The 25,720-nt window shown below is 39.1% G+C and overlaps 1 protein-coding gene across 1 annotated transcript in view; it reads right to left on the reverse strand.

The window, feature by feature from the left end:
* The window catches only part of LOC113982525 (follicle-stimulating hormone receptor), a gene marked incomplete at its 5' end in the record, with an annotated part of 51,861 nt that overhangs the window by 17,215 nt on the left and 8,926 nt on the right, over positions 1 to 25,720 (reverse strand). Inside the window, 3 exons of the mRNA XM_039378702.1 lie at positions 1,173 to 1,244; positions 8,832 to 8,906; positions 9,295 to 9,369. Coding sequence (XP_039234636.1) covers positions 1,173 to 1,244; positions 8,832 to 8,906; positions 9,295 to 9,369 — 222 coding nt within the window. The remainder of the gene's footprint in view (positions 1 to 1,172; positions 1,245 to 8,831; positions 8,907 to 9,294; positions 9,370 to 25,720) is intronic.

The following is a 25,720-nucleotide window of genomic DNA, read 5'->3' on the forward strand; positions in this document are numbered from 1 at the left end:
TTTGGGAAAGGTCATTAACCCTTCCAGCCTGCGCAGTGGATTTTTAGGTGAGACACAGCGTGCGCTGAACTGAGCCCACCCTTTAGTCCTGAGGTTCATCTGCCGGGGCCGAGCAAAGCTTGGACAGTGGCAGTGAGGTCCCCAGGATGTAGGTTTGTTTAGAGTGACCTTCTCTTAGGTGGATTGCCTTCCACGGCTGACGAGCTCCACCTGCCCAGGGGGCCGGGAATCGAACCCGGGTCGCAGCAGTGAGAGTCAGACACTCTAACCACTAGACCACCAGAGGCCCCATATGTATGTATACTATATTCAGACATCTCTCTTTATGTTTTATATGCATTTTTATTTATATTAATGGCTACAACTAAGACAATTGTAGGATTAATGTGTCTGAAGATGCAGAACTTTGCATGTGAATTAACAATAAATCTTGTCCAAAAGAATGCTTTGAATTATACTAAGAACTGATTGAAAAATGTATGTCAAAATTTTTTTTGGTGAAAAAAAAAATCAGTCTTTTTCTGATACACATTTTTTTAACAGAATAAAAGGTGCTTTAACAGAAAAATAGCTTGTTTTCACACAGAGTTTTACACAAATATTTTTGTTCCCTGTTGGCTCTTGAATTTTGTATAGAAAAAAATTTTCATCCTCTGGACAGTTTTACTGAAAGGGGAGAAAAAGGCATGGTAAAGATAATTCCCTGAGTTTAGAGTTTTTTCCTTTTTTTCTTTTTTTTCTTTCTTCTGTGATGTGGTCACCTTTCATGGAACATGGCTCTGAGATCAGTGACTCTTCCCATGCTGGCCAGAAAACTGTCACCAGGTGGCAATAAATTTCCACTGCCACCATCCTGATTTGGTTTACAACTTGTGAAAGAGTAGTAAAAGGCTGTTACTGTCCCCTGGGCCATCCAGAACATGCTCATAGTGTAGTTTAAGGAAGAGTGATCTGTAAAGTGCAAGTTACAAGGCTTTGTAGAAGTGAGACCTAGAGAGAACTGAGACCCTTGGAGCCACATTATCATCAATGCCTGCAAAATTACAGCCCAAAACGATACCGTGAAGCCAATAAATGAACGCAAGGGGAATCACGTCTTGAAAGGCTTTGTTGGAGCAGAAGAACTTTCAAAGGGAGCTTTTGAAAACTAAAAAGCAAACGTTCAAACTTACAGCAAAACTTTCTGGAAAGACTGAACCTTATGGACAGCAGGTAAAAACCGAAGGCCAGTATTTGATATTAACCTAAGGGGGAGAGAACAGACGAAGATTATTTGCTCTGCCACAGGAAAAAACTGATAACTTAAAAAGACGAAAGAACACTCGACTTTTAAAATGGCAGCCACAAAAGACAGAGGTTAGCCAAAAAGTTGGGTTTGCCAATAGGAAACTTCACACTGTAATTTAAAAAGGTTTTTCTCCAAACTGCAAGCTGAATTCTGCCCCACTGAAGTAAAAAGAGAAACCCTACCTTAGATAATTACACAGTCCCTCCTGATGACCTCAGGAAACTTTCCATATTAATTTCCCAACTGTATTCTAAGAAATCAACTGCACTGACACAGGATAATTATTTTCATAGTAGCTGTTTTAAGACAAAAGTATCAACTCAATTACCACAATTTTAACCTTCTACTCTAATAGAGGATACATTAGTTCCATGGGAAATGCCATTAATTCATGAAATTAGGAAAGAATTATGTCACTTTATTCCCCAGCACCTCTGACAGTGAGGAACCAAACACATGGCAACATTTCAGCAGTTTGTGCAAGTGGAAATGGACCTGAGACTCTGTTCTTGACTACCTCCACCCTCCCACTGCACTGAGCATCACGACCTCTGCATTGCAATTCCTGTCAGTGAAACACCATCCCAGAAATGCTGACTTTGAAGGATAACCCTCTGCCCACAGACAGTGAGGACACATGGTCACAGGTATTCACAGAGCTGTACCATGTCTAATTTAAGCAAATTTTGTTATCCAGAGCAGTAACAAGGGCAGGACCAACATGATATTGCCATGCAGCAGGAGATGACTGGTGACTGCTGATGGCTGGAAGGAGGGCTGAGTTCAGGAGGGAGGAGCTGGACCAGGCTGGACTCTGACCATCTGGGAGTTTTTCACAGACACCAAACAGTCTCATGTTTACTCCACTAAACAAAGAAAAAAATTGGATTCTTGAAAGTTTAATTATATCTTTGTGGTTTTAATATATGAGATGGTAGAGAAGGTGACCTTCCACTGAGAATATTGGTTCTTTAAGGAATATATTGATAGTATATAGAAGGTATTTTTTATCCTGGCACTTAAAAAAAATATTTTTTCATTAATAGATTTGACTGTTTTTTTTTTTTTTTTTTTTTTTTTTTTTTTTCAGAATCGTTCCTGAAATAGTTGAATTGTAACAGAAAGGACTGGCTGAGACTGGAAAAATGTAACATCATTCATCTGATGGTTTTTATGAACCTAGATTATTTCAGGAGAGTTGCAGTCTTTCAGGTTTCATAATCTGAACTGAAACTGAACGCCTGCATGTGACAACCAAATCCTACATTTGGGAACTCAGGATGACACATAGGTCCATAAAATAGTCATTCACTGGCATAAGTACTGCTCCGAGCTCCCTGAGATGGTATCTGGGTATCTTCAGATGCTGAAAAGCCAACTTTGATCTGTCTCATCTTATAACAGAAAGCAATACTTTACATGCAGGGAAAAATTAAAGTAGTATAGTGAATATTCAAGAAGCCAATTTGGGAAAGTTGCTGAAATGTCATGACTATTTCGTCTCAGGAGTCAGGATGGTCTGACATTGCATTAGCTTAAAAATAACAGCTGTCATATGTGACCAAGAAAGCTCTACAAAAATGCCTTTGAAAAACTATTACATACAGTTAAATAGAAAGCATGATTAATGAAGCAGGTGCATTACACAAGGCCCTTATTACTTAAAGCACTTCTGCACTTACACTTTATAAAAGGAGTTCACAAAAAAAAAATAGAAGCAATAGAAGAAGAATCTCTAACTCCTCCTTACAGTACTTTAAAATACATTCTTTAAATTACTGGAGATATACAAGATTTTAGTTGAAAGCTGCCTTTAATTTTAAATGAGTCATACATTAAAAATTGATGCAATTCTTTTAAAAGGCCCTTTTAAATACAAATCACGGCATGCATTTCCTTTAGTAGGTAAATGAAGAAGGAAACTGCCATCAAGTAGTGTGTGGCTATTGCAGGACAGAGGAAAAGACATCAGAAGCTTTCCCAAGAAAATGTCAGTCCTCATGGTGCAGCAATGAAAGGTGACAGTATTCTAACATATGCTATTCAAACACTGCTCCCAATGGCAACTTCCTCCCAGCATATCAAAATTCTAAATTGGTTAGCAGGGCTTTCACCATACATGTGTGAAAAAAATATCCTCAATGCCTTGGGTTAGTTCTGATCTTTCCAGTATTTCCAAAGTGTTCAGGGCTCAATTTTCACTGGTGTCAACTGAGCAGCATGAGATGAAGAAGAAAGCATCTTTGTCAAATCATTACATATTGAAGTAAATCTACAGGTGGCACAAGGCACTTGATTGCACAGAAGTGCGGAATGGTGATTAGGAGCAGGAGAGGATGTTCTTTTAATTAAATGCAGTGGAAGAACTAAAAAAATATTTAGCTAGACTGCAGCCTAGATCTTCCCTGTCTTTTTTTTCAACCAGCAAATCTCCAGAGGCCTTTAAGTGGATAATCTTTTTAGAATGCAGATAATACAATTTACTGAATATCTTTCCTGCAGGACAGCTTTGTCAATATATTTACCATATAATGTATACCTCCTTAGTAGCCTCACTTTAAACAAGTGTCCTCTTTAATCTGTGTTACAACTGAGTCCCCCCTTGCCATGCATAAACAGCTTTGTAAGAACCTATTTTTTTTCAGGCGGCTGATGGCTGCTTTCCAAAGCATTAATTGTCTTTCTGAAAAGGCTTACCGGAGTCAGCACTTAAGAAAACACAGCACCACGATCAGCAGAGGAAAAAAAACTTTCCGAAACTAATTCCTGGAAGATTCTGGCTGCTTATCTCCAGATATAGCAACACGTCTGCTCTTTTTTATGCCAAATTGTAGGAGCTGTTCTGACAAATCTGGGAACACAGTTTACCTCATCAATTTACTGTGGGTATTTGCTAAATTGCAAACTCAAGGTAGGCAGAGATAAATACAACATCACTCAGGAAGCATTATTTTTGTGTCTCTTAATCACACTGCTTACTTCATGCTGCATATGAGCCTGATTCCAGCAAGACATTCCTCTGACTCTCTTACCCCAGGGTCCTTAAATCTGCAACATCCACTTCTGGTGGAAGGTCTTTAACCATGAAGCTGCCATGCAAAAGGGAGGAATGGAGCTTCATTTCTCTTTATTGAAGAGTCAACTCCATGCAAAGGATCAGTAATTATGTGGACTTTGTTGCATCTGCAGCAAGCACAGGTTTGGGTTTAGGATGCGTGTCAGATACACGTGTCATATCCTCCATGAAATAAGACCAGGCAGGTACAAGCAGCTGCAAGACTTTGGAGGGTTCTGCAAAAGGGCTCTGCTCCTTTTGCAGACAAAACACATGCCTTGGCGACCTACATTTCCTCTCCACCCCAACAACTCAGCTGTATGGTCTCAAAATTCACCTGAAAGGAGTGTTGCATTTAAGTCTTTCTATTGTAAACTGAGATTGCTTAATACAGAATGTCAACGTCTCTCTAAAAAAGAACCAAAGGACACAGATTACATATGAGAACTAATTTTGGAAAGAAAATGGGTTTGAAAAGCCATCACTACATTATTAAACAGACAATACTACAGGTCTCCTTAATGAGAGCCAGATAAATAATCTTGTACCAATGAAAAGGTCAGTAAGTTACCATTTTGAAGCAGTCTGTCCCTCTGGCATATACCCTAGAAGACCAATTAGCAATTCTCTTCACTCCTTCTAAAAGACTGGTGAGAAAGTTAAAGTTGTGTGTTTCTAGAAGGTTTAGGCTATTCAGCATGGCATTTTTTCAGTATTTTTCTCTCCTTAGTGTTTTTGCCATACTAGTAATGATGAGGTGCAGGAGACAAAGGGAGTGGGGTGAGCAGGAAATGTATTTGTACCCAAGGTGACAGAGATAAAAACATATTAATGTTCAACAGCTGGTGGCTGTAACAAGCCCATGAAGCTGATGAGAAGATGCCAATGCTATCCTGAGCTTCTTGCCTGTCCATAAATAAGGCCTAGTGGCTATACAATTATTTTAGAAGAAGCACAGAGAAAGCCTTGCAAGCAACACAAGGAACTGATGGGCTGTGGTACTTGGGCTCAGTCTTGGTACTAAGACTGATTAGTTTTAGTCTCTGTGTTTTTATATGAAAACTGTCAGTAAATATACACTTTTCTGGAAGATTTTTCCCAGTTGTGTTTTGACAGTTCTCTCACAGTCGCAGCACTGTGTAAGGAATCAGACCATGTGTCTTGTACCCTGCCAGACTGCCATCACAGCTGGGCACTTCAGAAGAATCACAATGATCCAACAATGGGCAGGTATTCAAGTCTTTGTGCTTTGTCATGCTGGTTGCAACTGGGTCTGACTATACCTCCTTACGTGGTCAGACAGAATCTCCTAATCTGTTTTGTGACAAGATATTGATGAAACCATGTCCTACTCCTAACTTCCAGCAATTAATGTGAAAATTAGGCTGTAACATACAAGGGTTTACAAGTTTTCTTTCATGGCCTTAAAATTTTTATCATTTCTGCTGTTGATGGCTTTTCTATCCACGTAGATGCTTAACTCGTTTCTGAATTATTTTAAATTATAGTCCCACACGTTTACAATCTTTTACTTCTGTATTGTATAAAAAACCCCAGCCAACCACCACAAAAAAACCCAACTCAAACCAAAACAAAAACTAACTGAACTGAAAAATCATCAATCCATTTACTCCCTCAGCATCTTGCCTTATATTTTCACTAACTGACCCTTCCTTGCATGTCATAGGAAGGTGACCACAAGGACTGAGTTACCTTTACCAGATGCTGTTTTACATCAAGGTTTCTACTTTGTCATTAAATTAACTATCCTATTCTTTCAAACAGTAAAGCTTTCTGCCTTTTCAGTTTCTAAAAGGGCAAGCACTAGTGAGTGAAACCAGGGGATGGAGAAAATGGCAGTCTTTCCTACAGAAATGTGCCAAGAGAGAACATGAAGGTGTAGCTGTAGAAAGAGAGAGTGATCTGAGCATGATGTAACTCGGCATCACACCTGGGCCCACCGCTACCTAGAAGGCTCCAAAAGGGACTTTGTGTCCTGCTCCTGGTCCCTGTGGTGAGAAATGATGTAGCTCCACCAAAGCCAGCAGTGTTGCACTGATTTGTATGCCCAGAACAGCTTCCACAAATTAGCACAACACCTACATTCATCTGCTCAGAAGCTCTGGGCCATGAAGCCTGCACCTTTTGTACTGTTTATAGTCATACAAGACTGGGGGGTTTTGCCTCCTAAAAGGTAGGTACAGCAGGAATGCAGCATAAATACATTAGTGGAGTAAACACCAAAGATGAATTTTCTGAGTATAAATTAGAGAAAAGCTTTGGCATGAGAATGAATGTGAATTAAGTGGTCATGTATAAAATTAAAGGAAATGTTTAAGTCACCAAATCATTGAGTTTCTGGAAAAGCCTCTTCCAGAAAAAAGAAGAAAGCAGGGAACAGTGAAGAGCATCAAGAATGTCAATAAATAGCACTTAATTATTGGGATATATGAAGTGGATCCAGGACAAAATAGAATACAGTAGTGTGGAGAGTCTCTTCCAGCCCTGTATGCCCACAAGAGAAAAAAGCTTAAAACCTACTCAAAATACATTTCCCTCTGATAACAGCTAGCAAGTAAAGCTAGATAAAGAGGAGAGGGGAACGATCAGGTAGACAAGCAATCTTCTGTATTTTTAATCTGTTGCTTCTGTAGGTCATATTATTGCTGCTGCAGCTGAATTTTTATACAGGTAGAATCTCTGAATATTTGAGTCAACGTGTATGGGAGTGTGGAATAACAAATGTTCAAAAGAGGCAACATCCACTAAAGTCAACATAAAAACTTTCACTACTTCAGGTATTTAAAGAGGGAATTTACCTTCTCCTCACAAGCTATGATTTCTGTGTCCCACTTTTAAACAATCACTGGAATTAGTGTGTTCATTAGTGCATTCACATTTTTTCTTCTTCAATTTTGTATGAGAGAAATGTATTCTCATTCTTTCTACTCATCTGTACATCCAACAACTGTACTACCCATAGCAGCTTGCTCTGGGCATTTTACACGGGATAAACAAATGCTGTGGTTTCGTTCATAGGGAGGCAGAGCTACTCAAAGACAGTGGTCAGTGCTAAATGACTCAGGTTTGAAATGAGATGAAATAGGCATATGATTTCTCCTCATGAAAATGCAAACTTAAAGCTTTATTTCCCTACTGTCAAGAGAAAAATCTGTGTTTCAGTTATGCACATAGAAAAGTTAATCAAGGTGCCTGATGAATTTGGTAAAACAGAAATCAGTCAAAATTCTGGGGAGAGCAACAATCCTAGTACAACTCTAATCACATATTCCGGTTCAATGAGGGTTTAAACTATAATGGTTCGTGTAGTGCTAAATACACCTTATCTCCCAAAGTCCAAATCTTAAATCTCAAATCTTATAGTACAAATTCAAAGCAATGCCTCTTGGCATTTTTGAGCCCAGAACCCGTCAGATACTAGTGATTTTCAAAGACTTTATATACTCATTAACTTACTGGGAGCTATGCTTATTAGACCACTGACCTGATTTCATACTTCTAAGCAGACAATTAAACACTTATTTTTATGTACTGAAATGTAGAAGTCATGACCAGGCTTCTTAGATGAGTAAGGAAAATAAAGCTTCTTGTATGAGTGAAGTTTCTTGTGTGAGTCAGGAAAATATGAAGGGGTGTACGTGGTCAGGTGGACAGCCATACAAAAGTTAAGTTGATATCCTGCTGGGTGCATATGCCTTTGGTCACCAAACAGCACCACTTAAGCTGTTTAAGCTATGACCATTAAAAACCATTACTACTAAATAGAGTTCATTGGACTTCACTGGGGTTTCAATGCAGAGGAGAGATTATTAGTCATGTTAAAAACATGCACCAAAAGCTGTGAAAATATATTTGAATAACAGTTTATTTTAAGGATGCATTCAATTAGCACTGAATTTTGATGGCAACCCCATGGAAGCAGATGTGGCAACCACAGTTGTGCAAATGACTCAGTGAGGCTGGTTGATGAAATAAAGCTATACTATACATCAATATGTTTGTATTTTAGGGATTTAATCATCTCACATCAAGCATTAATGAAAACCGCTGCTACAGCACTTCCTTTGTTAAAGAAATAGGAATTTGAATGCTTAAGACCATGTGTATGACACATAACAGAAGGCAGTAATACGGCAAAGACAGATGAGAGATATTTTTTGTCCCAAAGCTCTCGGGAGGAATTTCAACTTTAATCTGTTTCTGTAGACATAAAATGGTCCAGCTTCTCTTCTCATCACTCAGTTCCAACCTGTTGCTTAGAAAGGCTCGAGGAATTTGTATATGGGACTACTCCTTGGAACCTATTCGGCTTTTCTGAGGACTGCAGACATGAAAATGTGGGTTGACAATATGCAACTAGTAGCAAGGAAAGAGCATTATCCCGTCTTATCACCGAAAGTGCTCAGCGCAGAAACACGTGTGTCATTCAAAGTGACCATAGTACTTGCAAGGAGCAAAAGATCTTACAAATATCTGAGGCTTGGAAGGTGTTGGAAGGCGTCTGCATCAATGTACACAAGGTTGTTGGCTTTCTCAATTCTTCTGCAAAGAGGAAATGAAACATCAGAGAAAATATATCAATATATTGTTGTTAAAATTGTGTTTGTCCTGTGATGTAGTGGAATTATATGCCGAGATTTTCTTTTTGACAGCAGAAGATCTGCATGATTTCAAAGAGCAGCCTACCACAGCCTGGCAGACCCCACCACCTTTTGATACTGGCAGTGATCTGAAGATAAGTTTTAGGTTGACCAGGTAAAAAAAAAGGACAGTTCAATAAGAAGATGGAAAAGACAAAGGTGGATTTCAAATGCTCCTATATCGCTATGAATTCTTCTGTGCTTACCTGAACCAAACTGCAAAACCTTTGATATACCTATAATGAATCTTTATAATTGTCTCCTGTGCATTTAGATTGCTCATTACTTACATTTCATGTAGTTTGGGAAGGTTGGAAAACGCATTTGCTTCTATGACCTCCAAGGCATCATTCTGTGAGATCTCTCTGAAAAATAATTTAGAAGTCAAGATATTTCAAACCATGGTGAAGCAGAGAATAGACAAGTGAAAAATTCAATAGGAATTTATTTTTTAAACCCAAGCTAGATATCAGATAACAAAACAGACCCCAGAAACACTGCTGAGTACTACCATGTCAAAAAACAATGCTCAGGAATGGACATTGTCTGATACTGAAGTTTGTATCTGTAGTGGCAGCCCTGCACCTCCTGCTGCCACCATTCCCTGTGCATTAGAAATCAGGCCCCATCCACCATGGGCCTCTGGATCTCTGAAATTACAAAATACTAATAGAAATTTAAGAAAACCTTTCAACTCAGTGAAGAAAATAGGGGATGAAGGTGACTGAAATAAAGACAGCTAAAAAGTTCCCAAGAAATATGACACAACTTCAGGAATAGGACACTGCTGTCTAGACCCAATATGAAGTACAGAGATTAAATCTAAGCCACCAGCAGATGTGCCCTTATTAACAGGAGCTGGAGACCACAGATATGAAGAATTCTTTCACACCTTGGAGAAAAAACTATTTGATCTCATCTGTACAGAGTTAATGCCCACTTACAGTCGCAGAACTGCAGAATATAAATGGCCAGTTTACTGTTATCAACGCACTAGAATGCATCTCCTGCTAGTCCAGAGTACACATTTCTTTGCTTCCTTAATCTGCAGGATGGCAAAGAGAGGTCTCAGGCTCTGATGTAATTTAGAGCTCAGGAGCTCTCCTGGTGAACTGGGCATTACTGCAGTGCAACCTGTCCCAGTTACATCCCTTATGCTGGCACTGACCAGGAAGGTCAAGGTAAAGACAGCTATGCCAGAAGATTCCTCACTGCTGTTTTTTTGGAAATGGTGAAAAAATGCTATCTTCCCAGGCTGAGGTCAGCTGCAGGAAGTAAAATTTGTAATACAGATGTAATTTAGTGGTGGTGTGATGGTCTCCTGGATTTTAATGGCAAGGTAACTGTGCACATCTTTGGAATGAAACCTTGGATAAATAGTACGATTGCAAACTGGACGACACTTGTTCCTGGATATCTTGTTCTTTTGAAATGATAATGGTTGCAAATAGATTCAAATAGGCCTGAGGTAAAACAATAGACTGTAATGTCAAGTGCACGGTCAAAAAATAATCACAAAAATTATTATGAGGATATAAAAAGTATTCTACTCCCTTCTAAGTAACAACTGAACCATACCTGACAAATTGCTGGCCCATTTAAGACAAACAAAAACCTTGTAAAAGAAGATAAGTTTTTCATCTGATCTGTTCCATTTTAAAACATCTCAGTGGTTTAATATTTCGGTTTAATAATTTTTTTTTAGTTTAATAAGAAACTTTCCCTCCCGTTTCCTCAAGGTTTTTTGAAGGAAGAAATCCATCTCTCTTCTGCTCCAGGAACTCCAAAATGACTGGAGAATAAAATAATAAAAGTACATGAGGTCTGATAATAGGTGCTTGGTACGGTGCAATGAGACCTGAATTTGTTTAGCAGTGCTGAAACACCTGATCACATGTGAATATGTTCCTCTTTATTATTTAATTTTCAGCAGCAACAAAATGCTTCAACCGAGACAGGGATTGCTTCACACCATGCGAGGTACACAGCCATTGCAAGGGATATCTCAAAGACTTTTTATTATCTTCCTGTTTTCTTTAAAAATAATGCATTATAAAATATTTGTAGAAATATCTAGAAGAATAGAATAGAAGCATTCATCCCCTACTATGTATTGATATGACAGTACACAATTCAGTCTAGAAGATGTAACAACATGGCAGGTGTCTCACACTTTTAAGAATTGTTTGGTTTTGCTTGTGCTCTTTTTGGGTGGTCAGCAGTATGTTTGCCATTCCCCACAATCCAAAAAATCAGTTGTCTTGAAAAAAAAGAAAACCATCAGAAAAAGTAGAACATTTAATGCTAACAAATTCATTTAGCCAGAAGAGATTTCACTCCACTAAGCAGTTCAGGGAAAAATGTTGCAGATTTGTTGGCCTTATACAGGGAAAAAAAGGTTATTAAGAAACCATAATACAGCAGTGACCTCACCCAGCAGATAGTGCTGTTGAGGGTAATAATTTTTTATGATCCAATCTGCTATCTAACTTTGGAACAACTTGGATGACATATCTCTTTTAATGGACTGCTTAAAAATGAATGTTTCTGCATCAGGAGAGTGTGTCGGCTTCCTAAGAGTTGGACAGGTTATTGGCTTTGTTTCTGTTCAAGAAATGGAAGATACAGATCTGATTAAGGTAGGGCACAAGCAGGCCATGACACTTTGGAAGGCTTGGAGAATGCATGGTTAAGGAAAAGAATGAAAAGAGTTAGGAAGATAGGAACCCCTAAACTATTTTTGAAGGATAAGGTTTTTTAAATATTAAGTTTTTTATAGATTAGATTTAAACAGAATTAAATAGCACTCCCATGTGGGGGCTGTTTCAGAGATTTGGTAAATGACTTGGCTTTCATTCATTCACAGTTACAAGGTGAGAGTTTGGGTTTTTTCAACAGGTAATGAAAATACATCCATTTACAATGACTTTTTTTGTCTTCCACCTCAAGCAAATCACTGCTGCAGCTGCTGAGGTTATGAGGATCTCAAGATCAGTAAAAGGAACAAAAGGGAAACTTGTCAATGGCAGAAGGCAGTGACTCTTCTGGTGTTGGCCTTCATTCTTTGTGTTCAGGGAATTGCAGGGATGAAGGAAAAGGACAAGACTCTCTGACCCCTGCAATGAACTGTGCACCCTCTTCTACACTCTTCCTAGGAAATCCTGTTGGTGATGACCTTACTCATCATCTTTCTTTGCAGATGAATCCCAGTTTACAGCAGTAAAGTGTTGTTTTCTGACAGAAGGCCGTTGCTATTCTTGTCCTTTCAGCTGCACATATATCTGCCAAGGCTGTCATTCAGGTGAGAAGGATAAATAAAATAAAACCATTCTGTTTAGGAGATCAGTCACACACTGTGGACAATAGGTAACACTAATCTGGGTTTTGGTTGCACAATTTGCATGAACAATTTATTCATACCTGGCAAAAAATGCCCATCTTCTCATGGAAAACCCAAAGAACACCACCTTAGATACAGGTATCTATGGCACTAGGAGTACAAACCACTGCTGCTCACATCAAACAGCCAACTCAGCAGACTCAGATCCTCTGCAGAGGAGAGCAAATAATACCTGTGGCAGCAGCTACAAAGAGAAAAAAAGGGATTGCTGCCTAGTGTTTGAGCAAGTGATTTGTCTTACAGTATAAATACACACAAACAGATGATTGCTCATAATGTATGTCTTATTATATGCCATCAAGAGAGAAGATAGGACTGTTATTATGTTGTTTGTTTGTAATGAATGATACTATTAGCTCTACTGCTAGCTATCGCAGGAAATCCAGCCGGCAATTTGAGCAGCATTTCTGATACAGGCAAGCCTTTGAATGGATGGTATGCAAAACAATCAGGGGCAATTTCTCAAAAAAACCCAAATCTCCAAACCACCCAGTGGTTGCAAAGTGCTTAGGCGTCTGCCTGAGCTTAGTTTTCACTGCATCCACAGTCATATTGATATCAACAGTGATCCTTGAAAGCATAAATTGTTTACTCAAACACAGCCTAAAAGAGAAAAAAGTAATTAGTAAAAACATTTTACAAAGGCACAAAGGACGATTGTTTTTATTTTTCTGCAAAGAGGATGTAGGGCTAAGATGTGATATCACACAGACTAAGGGATCTCCCCTAGCTCACCACTAAAGTAGCAAACTGGAATCATTGTTACCCATTCACCAGCAACTGACTGCAGTGTAGCATTTCCGTGTGAAAGCCAGAGCCTCTGACAGCAGGGAGAGAGATGGAAAATTGTTTAACCTTCCTGCAAATCTGCCATAAGGCTGGGCTGGGCATGCATTTTCATGACATCTCGACAGAGATGTGTGACACATAGGAAGTACTCTTCTTCAAACCAGCTGCACTCAGAGCATGACCCATAAAAATCAAGTTACGTTGAAATGGTCTTTTAAACAATCCTGTTAGTGAGGAACTTATAGTTCATGGCAGTTTCTTTGTAGTCCACTAAAGACAAAGTCTCTTAGACTAATCAAAGTCTTACAGCAAAAGTAAGACTGTATTAAACTCACAAACTAATGGTCTTGGAGCCAGGTGTTCTTATATTTCAAAGTAAGGAAAGAATAAAAGGCGGGAAATTTATGTCTTTTATGATAAGAATTCATTTCAGGATCAGAGCAGACCATACAGACAAAGTCATTTTTTTCCCTTCTAGGAAACATGTCTATTTTAAAAAATGTGTGTATCTATGTGTGTGTATGTACACATACAGAAGGTTAACATAGATGAGTAAGTGGTAACTTGTGTCAAAAGTGACATGGTACATGATGTGAAGGAGGGATATCCTCTCTCCAGCCACAAGGCCCTACTCTGTAGTGCTGGAAGTGACCCACTCTCTATAAACTTCTGTAATCTTCCTCACACTCCCTTCCAGAGCAGGTACATACATGGGCTAAATAGCCGACCTGTTCACCTTATATTTCCTGTGATACATTATAATTGTGTCTTTTGGCCTTTTCACCTCACCCTTTGAGGCAGTTTCTTGTGGCATAACTATCCTGTGGATTCCTGTGAACACTTTTTTTCACTCTGTAGGTACCTGCAATCAGCAGTGATACTGGAGGTATCAGATACTGACTCCTAGAGCAGGCAGCCTCCCTGCTCTCTGCACTTTTACAAATCAACAGCATTGTGTTCATTTAAGGGAAAAAGGAAGAAAAAAAAAAAAGCCAACAATGCTTATTTTTTTCCCCCTTTCAATAAATATAAATACTCTATAGAGGTATTTACCAGGTCAGTTTTACTCAGTGGTTTGACTGATGCCACAATTTATGTCAAGCTTAAGAAGTAAATAGCAGTAGTGTGGTGTCGCCCAGGCAATCCTGCCCAGCATTCACTGAGTGAGCCCCCATGGGACCAGCCTGCAATGTGTCTGAACTGCAGAATTAAACACCTGGCTACCTTTGTCTCCATGTCATGGATAGAGTAGCTCGTATTTCTTTCAGTCTGATCAGAACCAAGCTGGTCTGAAATCTCCTTTCGAAAACTTCCCTCTAAAGTGACAGCAAAATGCTACTGCATTGATTTAAAAAGGTTACGAAAGAAAAGCTATTTTTCTTAAAAGTATTAGAGACTTTTGACCTTTCAAAAATAGATGGTTGACACTCTCTCCTGTCACCTTCCTTGTGAACATGAAAAACTTGTCTCCCTACCATGATTTATTGAACAGCAGGGAGTTGCTGGGTAATATCTCTTAGCAGATATTGATGCTTCAAAAATGAATTCAAGCATTGACTCTTCTCATGATCTCTTTACTTCGCTGAAGGTACACACACGCCTCATTAAATAAGTGGGATACCTATTTAACCAACTAAGCTTTACTAGCGACTTCCAATTCGACCAAAACAGTGTATACATCGGTCTTTGAAGGAGATTATCAGGAGGTGCCAATGCTGTGTCTTCCTCTCTTCTCCAAAGGGCATGAAACCATATTCTCCAGTAAATCAGTGCAGGCATGGGAAAAAATAAAATGCAAATTTCCGCACAGCAGACTGAAGCAAAAAGGGTTTTATTTCTATCGGTGTTTTAGCACCATGCCAGCAATCCAGATGAAAGTCTGTTGAGAGTTTGGTTGCATCAAATTAATTGTCCATGTAACAGTTTTAAATTGGTCTCTCTAATCTGAAAAAGCACATGATTAGTCTGCAGAATTGGAACTGATAACGACCGGATCCAACAGAAGAAGCCGCGTCGTTGCAGGAATTGATTTTATAATCAGTACAGTTTGGGGAGATAGATATCTCCTCATACTCCAATACTCCAGCACTATGGGGGTGTATTATACCAGTTTTAGTTTATTGCCAGCAAGGCTGAAAATGCATGAAGCTTTGCAGGGTCAAATGAGCAAGGGTCTTTGGAGGAAACATTAGCTTTCCACAGAAAAGCTGGCAGCCCAGAGGGATGGGGCTTAGAACTACATGCTCTCCTAAAACTGTGTGCTCTCCAGCCACTAGGAGAGATGTATTTGCTGCACCCTGCTTCTGGTATCACTAAATTTTATCTTTGACTATGAAAGCTTGTCTCCAAAATAAAAACACCCACTCTGGCAATGACAGAGTCATTTTTTCAGTCTTTTTCTCAGACATGATGGGCTTGAGACCACACTGGCAGACAAGGATGGCTGTCCAGCTGAGGAAGGAACATCCTTGTTCAGAGATGCTGACACAAGCTTCATGCCCAAATCGTAATTCCTTCTATGGAAATGGGCTAGCAGCATTTATTGCCACTTATCTTTTATTATTTCTCTCTTGGCTTTGATAGCCAGCTAATGATGAATAGTTCATTAAGATGACCTGGGCAGATGAGGAGACTACATTTAAGATAATCATTCATGAGAACAGCTGAACAAGGAAGTGAGGAAAATAATTTCTGGGGAAAATCAATAGGCAGACTGTCTTGGACTGGGAGAACCTGTGGCTTCCAGGACCCAAAGTCTAGTGACAGCCTTTCCAAACAGATCATCTTGAAGATGTTTTCAGATACTTCAACAGACAGTTTTGAAATGCTTTAAGAAAGCACACATTCACAAGAAGCCTCTGGAGGACAGTTCATTACTAAATCCAATGTATTACAGAAACAGAAAGATACAGAATAGCAAGTACCTCAGATAGGCACAATTAAACATTTTAGCTAAAAGGGACAATTCTAAAAAATCCCTCTTGCTCCTCAATTCTGGCATTAAAAATCCTCCCGGGCCTATGAGAGAACACTGAGTGTTATTCACCAGAGCAAATAATGTAGTATATACACCCACTGTATATACATACAGTGAAAATTTTTCAGTGAAAATAAATCTCCATGACTTGACCCATCATGAGAAAAATATTAGCCTTGCCTAATGTTAAACCCAATTATGAGTATAGACATCATCCTACAGCTGCTAACACCATGCACTACATCTTTCAAATGTCCTCCTGAAAGGATTTAGGTTTCTCTTATTCAGTGTTACAGTCTCCCCATGAAATACATTTTTCCAGAACAGATATTTCCTTCTCTCCTCTTTTCTATTTGCATTCGTGCTTGTCTTCCATAAAAACTACTTGCTATATTTGTGGTTTGTGTCTAACTGAGGCCTGGACCCTACAAACTCTATTCCTTGAGCTTTGGCACCAGGCTCAGCCAAGATGCTACTGCATAAATATCTGCATGATTGTGACCCTCAGACATAACCTACCCAGCAAAAGGATATTCTTTAACTCTTCAAAAGTTAAATCCAAACCTCTGCCTTCTAACAGATTACCAGAGAAAACACCATCAAATCTGCTAAGTCAAAAGATTTACAAAACAAGTGTGCCGTGAGGGTTATTCATCTGATTATGATGCTATCATGAGCAGCAAAAATTAGCATTAACACCAAATCTTCAGGTTCTATATTAGAGGAGGCAGAGATGACATATTATACAAACACGGGAATTACATACAATCCCTAACTCTTTTGTCAAGTGGCTGATGGCAGCCAAGAGGAGCCTGATTCAATACATTTAGATTCTTATTTTACAAATAACTGAACAGCTGTCCACTATGAAACCTTGGAAAATCATATGCTTCCACCTGAGTTTCTCTGGCAGAAATAACCCGCCTTCATCAGCAAACACTGCAAGACTGTACACAATAAGACCGTACAAGATAAGAAAGTCTTAAAAGGGGGAACATGTCATAAAACTTGGGCCAAAATTCAATATAATATCATATTTCTATGCTTGTGTGTGTGTACGCACAATATTCCAATAAAAGCAATAAAAATAATAAAACACATGGCCGCACGATGGTGCTTACTCACTAAAATCAGCCAAGAGCAGCCTTTCTGCACATCTAACCTCATTTATGAAGAGGTTGCTCATGTGTGTCATGAAGAGTTGCTGCCAAATCTATGCTGTGTAACCCAAGCTAGTAGACGTGCCAGACAAGGAAAGGTTTTCTGTTACTATCTGCTGATGTGAGGCTTTAACAAAAAAGTCCTCAGACTGGACTCAGCCCTTTGATGGGGAGCTCTAAGTACTGATTCCTCCTGAGAAGTCTCCGTAGGAATGAGGCAAAACCCTTGAGAACCCAAAGGCAATTCTTGACCATTTGGGAACAATTTCTTTCTCCTGTGTATGAGTACTTTTATCTACCTGGGAGCCCTTTTCCTCCACTCTGTCCTGGGTCATATCTAAGTGGGGGCACAGAAAGAAGTTTGAGCTAGAGATGATGCAAAAAGCCTTGTGGAATTAGGTCTCTCTTCTTCATCAAGGGAAAAGTAAGAGGAATCTCCCTCCTTAGCCATAGCACTAAAAAAGGAGGTTGAACAAGAAACGTGGTTTGAATAAAAAGTTATGTTTCCCTTAAAAGTCACTGTGTCTATTGCTTTGCTGAAATGTATTGCATATACTTATGATATTTTTTCTGTCTGCTTTCCTGTATTGATGTAAACAAAATGGAACTTACAGTGTTTCCATAGCACGCAAGCCTGGCAAAACCTTTTTGTGTTTACAGTAAAACCCTCTGAGGAAATACTACTCATGAGGGGAAAAAGTTCCTGCAGAGATCCCAAACCTCAAAAATTACCATTTGGAAAATTCATGTTGATGAAATATGCTTAAAAAATAAATAAAGAGAATTAAAGCCATCATTTCTGATTACTATCATTGTTTTAGTTGAGACTGAAGGAGATTTCAGACTCTGCAGCAGAAGGAATGGATCCATTGGTTTTAACAGAGTGGATCTGGATTTGCATTGACATTCTACATTTTAGAGGAGTGCATATTTTCCTGTAATTTTAAATAAGTGTTGTCTCCAGAAAACACACAGCTCATTACACAAAAGGACACAGAAGCACACAAACTCAAAGGCAATCCTGTGGGAGCAAATTAGCTCTCAGATTTAAAAGATTTTTTTTGCATGTTTAATACTGAATTAAAACCAAAAGGCAAATGCAATATTCTTTTTCCATCAGACTGAAAACAAAACATGTATTTTTGAATTATTTTAACAGGAAAATGAAGAAACAAATATATCATGGAACAGGATTAGAGTTCCCTCTGAAAGATGTTCTGTCTTGAAGTTACGCAAATTTGGACCAGATCCCTGGGCAGGAGTCCATTTTTCTTGCATGCAGAAAGGTACAGCAACCAGCAGTACCAGCACACATCACATTCTTCTACACAAAGGTAACAGGGTTTCTTTATATTCTGTCAGTTCCTAGATGGCTTTGTAGTATGGCTCTGGTTAAGAGATTCCCCACCTGAATCCCTTGTGCCCCATGCCTTTGGTGAGGACAGATTATTTAGTAGGTAAGTACAAGGGCTTTTAATTTTTGTCTTTTCCCTAAATTACTAAATTAGGGGCTAAATTACTGGAATCATGTAGTGGATACTTCAAAACGGCAGGACTTGTTTCTATAGTTGCACCTATTTAACGTCAGGACTACACAAAGCCTCAAATCAGATGCTTTGTTGGATTTAGTTGATCCTAATGAGTTCAAACATACTTTATCTTTTGGTTGATTTTTGTATGTTTTTGTTGTTGTTGTTGTTGGTTTGGTTTGGTTTTGTGTGGTTTTGTTTTGATTTTGTCTTTGCTGTTGTTGTTTTGTTTCTTTTTCTTTTAAGTGGTACGCACTTCTAATCAATTTTATAACTTATTTTCAGTTAAATGAATTAATCTCTGTAAGCATACAGGTCCCAAGAAGCCAGACAGAGAATATTTATTTATGAGACCTGTTAAAAGAGATTAATGCTACACAGTGACTCCATTTCTGCTCACTTTTTTCTCTATGTGCTGCTAAAGTCAATTTAAGGACATTCATCCACTGAAGACCGAGAGGGGGAGAGAAACTCCCCTGGAGTTCAGGATATGACCTGAACTCAGTACACTCCTACCTCCTATCTAGACCTGTGACTCTCCTAGATACATTTTGCCTCATCAGTCAAACTGTCCAGAAGGGTAGCAATAGGATGCATGCTCTCATATCCTTCTCCTCCTTAAAGACGTGCAGATGGAGACCTGTTAGGAGAGCTCAGATTTGTCTGTGACATGACTAGTTAGTAAGAAGGAGGAGGAAGGCCCTCATTAAACAAGGAAGAATGCACTTGATTTTCTTTTGGCTCACATTTAGTAAAAAATAAGGTAAAAAGACTATTAGATGTGACTGGCAAAATCTTCCATTTATCCACAGACGAAGCACAGCACAGTCAAAGCAATCAAACCTTCCCCCAGTGCCCCACAAAGGGCCATGGACACCCACTGAGACCCCAGCTCTGCTGCAGAGCCATTTCAAAGTCTGGCCAAAAGAGGCTGGTGCTGCTGAAAACCAGCTGCAGCAGCCCTAGCTTGCAGTGAATCACCATCTCCTGAGGGCATAGGCTGAGATCACCCTCTCATGGTATGCAAGCCATCAGCCTACCCATGTGAAAATAAAGCGTTCATCACACACATGCGGACTGGATATGAACAAATGACCCAGAAATCTGGGGGGTTCCAAGTCCTATTACCCTCTGCTTGAGTCATTCGCCTGTTGCGCAAAACTTGTTGTGACATATTTTGCGTGGGCTGTGGGGTGGGAGGTTGAGAACAACCCAAAGCCTACTTTGTCATTTAGTCTTAAAATTATACATAACTCCTTCAACAGACAAATAAAAGAACAAAATGACTACGAAAGAGGAAAATGTGATAGCAAGGGAAAATCTTCCTTGCTGCATATTGTATCTTCATTTGAATTCCAGCATAGATCTGAATGAATTATATTTTTTAATTTAACTATGCTAATAGTCACCATGTACTAGTGGTTTTAGCAGTATTTTCTCTTTATATGTGTGACTCAAGAATTACCATAGCAACTTGCTTCCCAATTAGCCTTCAGTTACTAACAATCAATATGATTAGACAAGGTCAGAACTGGAGTAAGCTGTATAGATTTTTAAAAAGGCTACTGAGAGTGAGTAAGGGCAGGTAGAGGAGGAGCGGGCTCCTGGATGATCTTCCCCAAAGAATGGTGATCTTCCCTGAAGAATGGTCATTTTTCTGCTATTACTCACTCTCCTTTGAACGAAAGGAGTCATGGCAAACCAGAGTTTTGCCAGTTACTCGACTGCAGAAAGCTTTTAGCCTGCCAACAGATTCACAAAATATGGAGAACAGAAACATCCTTAGAACTGCAGATAAAAAGATACCTTACTGTCACATTGCTGGGATAGATGTTGACTGCACAGCACCAAAATCAAGAACAAATATGTCATAGATTTTTATCAACATAGCTACATCTGACAGCAATCTTCCTGTATGGCAAAGATCGCTGAAGCCTGGAGTAAGTTGACACTGTCCAGTTCACATGAATATGCTCCCTGGGAGCTAAGCCTATGCAGTGCTTGGCTGAGATCCTATTAGGAAGCCCTCCCTCTAGAGACCTGAGTGATTTCCCATTGCTGACACAATTCCCCCTTCATTTTTACAGCCTATTTCAGTCGTTAACATGTTATCTGTTACCCTGAAAGCACAGTGCCTGGCAGCACAGTAGGATGAAAACATAATGTGCTATTCAGAGGTACTCTGGGTCCTGGGAATACAAAACAGGATCCTTGATACTGACAGATGAAGGCTCATGAAAAGCCACTTTACTTGTTGGTGTGTTTAAGTCTGCTACCAAGAAACACAGGCAAAACCATGCTTATTTTAAAATAAACAGTGCGTAGTGTCAATTATGCCCAGGCACACGGCTGTCGCAGATGAACTGTGATCCATTTGCTTTCCTCTCTAGAAATTCATTGCCACTTGTCTCTCTGCTCTGTTCCTCTCTGGAGGTTACTCCTCTGCTGTAAATGTGCCTTCAGCCTCAGCTCATGCCAGCTCATAGCACTGGGTCCCCGAGCAGAGGGTTGAGCTCAGGGAACGGAGGAGCCAAGACATGGCACACAGTGAAAATGTAGTGACAAGATGGTCTGGGTAGTACAATGTGTGCCGTACAATGGCACTTCAAGCCATGAGTTTTGAGGCAATATGTCTTGACCTTCCTCTGCATAGAATGCCCAAAAGAAAAATGAAAGTGTTTTAACCTCAAAAAAGGCAGCTTTTATTAGAATATCAACTAGGATAATTAACTTTAAAGCAGAAAAACCTTATCGGATATTGGAAGAGAGCTGAGAAGAATTTATATCCTCCTCTAACGTTACATCCAGTGCCTTTGGAGGTTTGGAGTTCATAGAATCACAGATTAATTTGGGTTGTAAGGAACCTTTAAAGGTCATCTAGTCCAACTTCCCTGAGGGACACCTTCAACTAGACCAGGTTACTCAGAGCCTCATCCAACCTAACTTTGAATGTTCCCAGGAGTGGGGCATCCACCAGTTGTCTGGGCAACATGTTCCAGTGGTTCAGCACCCTAATAGCAAAAAGCTTCTTCTTGATGTGTAATCTCAATCAACCCTCTTTTAGTTTAAAACCATTACCCCTTGTTCTATTGTGACAGACCCTGCTAAAACATTTTCCCCCATCTTTTTTATAGTCTCCCTTTAAGTACTGAATGGCCAAGTTCCTCAGGGGCTCCTTTCTAGCGGCATTAAGCTCTGCCCAAACATCTTTCAAACCCTGTTCATTACCCCTGGGGCTGCTCCCTGCTCTCCAGTGCAGTCCTTGGGTGGCACATGCCCATCTCTGGCCTGTATACCTCCTGCCACTTGCAGGACCTCAAAGCTGTTCCCCTCCAAACATGCTCATTAGCCCACAGAGGAAATACCCATCATCCCTTCCTCCTGCCAGCTGTCCTAAAGAGCCTTATCTAGTTGGAAACAGAAGTAATAAATAAGCACGCCCTTTTCACTGTATTGTGATCAGCCTTTCTCACAGCACAGATGGGAAAAGCTAAAATCTTAAAAATCCAGCACAAGAAGACTTGGAAAATAAAGATGAAAGACATATCAACATAAAATCTCATTCGAAATAAAAGATAAGTTTGACAAAAGGATTGGACGGGTCTAATGACCAACTTCATAATTACAGATAAAGATGTAAATCCTTGTGTTCTTGGCCAGACAAGCAAGACAGAAGTAAACACTCCTTCCAAGTAAAAAAAACTAGTTTAATTCTATTCTCATGTGAAATTCCTCATTACTCCTTTCAGTGAAGAAACTTCACAGCACAAGATAACATAGAGAAACCACTCCTGGAGTTTGCGCGCTTCTTCTCCTCAGAGGAGAAAGCATCCTATGAGGTGGACAAAACATATGTGGATGAACTGTTCCATAATTGTTCCAGAAACGTTCTCTTGAATGTCCTCCTTCAGTAAGTGACATCAGCAGCTCTCAAAGATGAGGTTCTGACCTGGAAAGTCAAAAGCCTACCCCTGTCCCCAAATCCTAGTTTTCTGATAACTACACTGGAAAATGCACAGACACCAATAGTTTTTCAGCTTTCTCCATTTCTCTCACAATCATTTGTTATTTCCATCTGTGATGTTGGCTCCCCAAGCATTCAAAATATTTTCTGGCTTAGTATCTGTCTACCATCCTAAATCCTAGCAAATTAAATCTTTTCCAGATTGCTTTATGTATATATATATACACATATGCATGTATTCAAGTATATAAGTATATATATTCTACCATATGGGAAGTAGTTTAGTCACAAAAGGTACACTACTCTTACTTATTTTTAAAGAATCAAACACATATATGGAAGCCTTCATTAAAACCAGGTTCCTGCTCTAGAAATCAAACCAAATATCCACAGTGTTCTGAGAGCAAATTGTTCTTGGCTCGGTCGCAAAACAAACAATGGGCACAATGAATCTCTGGTTTTACACCTGGGATGAATTAGGGCCAGCAGTGCCTTTGATAGAAAAATCAAAATGCAGCACACTAATAACGATAAAATGCTCAGTTGCCTCTCCACTTAGCAAAGCAGCCATCAAACTAATGATTAAATCCACATCAATCATTTGGCATAATAGAAATAAAGGTCATGCAATATAATGTTGTCAGAAAATCAACATCTCCTGCTTGGAAAATAAATGTCTTGACTTCATCTCAACATTTTTTTCCATAAATGCTGAGGGTTATATCAGCATTTGTATAACAGGAAACCCTCCTTCATTGCAAGATGCCAATTCCACTAATATTATTTCTAAAATAAACAGAAAAGCTGGATAAAATTAATATGCGAAGGTGTTTCTGAAATCCTCCTGAAACTGAATTACCATTTCCTATCTGGTGCTGGACTTCTTTCTAACAAACAACATTAGTACTGGCAACAATAAACATTGAAGAAAATCCCATTTAGAGAAAATTGGGCACAATTTCAAGGAAGTCATACCTTTTGCACTCACTCACTGATACAGTTACAATACACTCAATAAGATTAATAGAAAAAAATCCTTTAAAAACCTTTTTTCTCATGAAAAAAACCTTTTTTTCTAATTCATACTTTTTTTTTTTTTAAGAGCCACATTTTTAAAGGAAACCTAGAAGCTGGATGTACCTGGAAGGAGATGGCATTACAACATCTCTTGGGATATGCTGTCACCTGAATTCCCACAGACTCCTACCAGCACAGCACCATGATGCATCAGGAGCCATGGACCCTCATCAGCCTGTCTGTCAGGTGAAGATGAAGGTGCCATAACAACCAGGTGAGGTGCAACCTCTTTTAAATTCATGTGTTTTCTCTCAGAATTACTTTTTTGTTTGATTTGGCACAAGAATGTAGGTTTGGTTGGGGTTTGTTTGTTTTGTTAGTTTTTTTTTTTTTAATAGAAAGAAACCTTTATACAATTATCCTTTTACAACTCTTTAAAAAATGTTTGTCGACTTTAACACTGCTTACTTTAATTTTGTTTTAAGCTTAATTTTGTATTTACACTTGTCTCAAGTCAGTACATTTTAATTCTGAATTCTATCCAGAAACTGGGGTATTAATATGTAACTAACACACAAAATTGACTCTTGTTTTAAAAAACAAATTATTTAGGGATATTAGAATGAATATACTGATTTTATAAAGAAAAATATAATTATTTAAATCAGGAACAAATTCTGACACATCGTATGAGAGGACCCATCTTTTGTCATGTATGATCAATGAATTATATCTAGCAAATATGTATTTTTATATTTACAAAGTCGCTTAGATGGTAATTTACTCTACCTTGAAAGTACAAGAATCTCTTAAGAAAATACAACTTGAAACTTCCTTTACTTCAAAATAGAGTGAAGCTCCTGGAAGGAAGAGATGGAAACTGAACACATTTTGGAGGAAAATTTTTGACTCTACCATCATCCATCTTTCCCTCTTGAAACAAAAAAACCACTCAAAAGCACCTGAGATGAATCTCAAAAAGCTGGCCAGTGAGCAGACATACCAGCCTCGTCAGTATGCATCAAGCATTTCCATGAGAGAAAAGAAGAAAGATTATAGTATTAATTCTGCACCACGGGATGACCATCAATTCTGAGGCTCCTTGGTAGGTTTGCCAGTCGCAGTAATCAGCTTCATGCCTCTAATGCAAGGACCTAGACTGAGGCTGCCTTGCAAAATTTAATGATTCAGAGGAAGCAAATTTCTCCCTGTGATGCCAAACCTGCAGCCCGTCTGGCCCAGCGTCTTGCTCTAGAAGCAGCAAAGGACACTCAGAACACAGTGTAAATGCAGGGCAAGCCTACTGAGAAATAATCTTACTAACTGAGGGAAAAATCTTAATAATTCACAGCATTTTCATTTGCAGAGGTTTTTTGTTTTTTTTCTTTGACACTGGACTGAGACTTTTTCTTAAGAACTGTGCATTTCACCCTCAAATCTCATTTTGAACAAATGTGGCTACTGCAGAGCCTACATTTAGATATGCAAGTCTTAATTTAGCATGCACTTAGTTTTATCTGTTTTGTTTGCATGGAGGAAGGCGGAAGAACATCGGATCAAAGTTTCTCCCTAAAGAAGAGTGGGAACTCACACAAGCATTTGCCAATATTTCATCTTTTATGAATTCAGGTAATCTGAACAGTGTGTCGCTGGGGAGAGGCATTAAAGCATTTAGTATACATTCAGACAAGTGGATTCCTCTTTTTTTTCTCTCTCTCTGTCTAGACATCTGTAAAACAGGGACTAGAAATGAGGTGCAAGATGATTCTCCCATTAAATACTTCAGTCTTTAACACTGGCTTCACATCAATGCAGTTTACAAATAAATATTCTGCTAACCGTTCATTACCACAAAGCTCATTCTTGTTCAAAAAAAGGAA

This window comes from Pipra filicauda, unplaced genomic scaffold (genome assembly GCF_003945595.2).
Source record: "Pipra filicauda isolate LSUMZ 115617 unplaced genomic scaffold, ASM394559v2 scaffold143_size2779998_pilon, whole genome shotgun sequence".
In the NCBI taxonomy this organism is placed as follows: Eukaryota; Metazoa; Chordata; class Aves; order Passeriformes; family Pipridae; genus Pipra; species Pipra filicauda.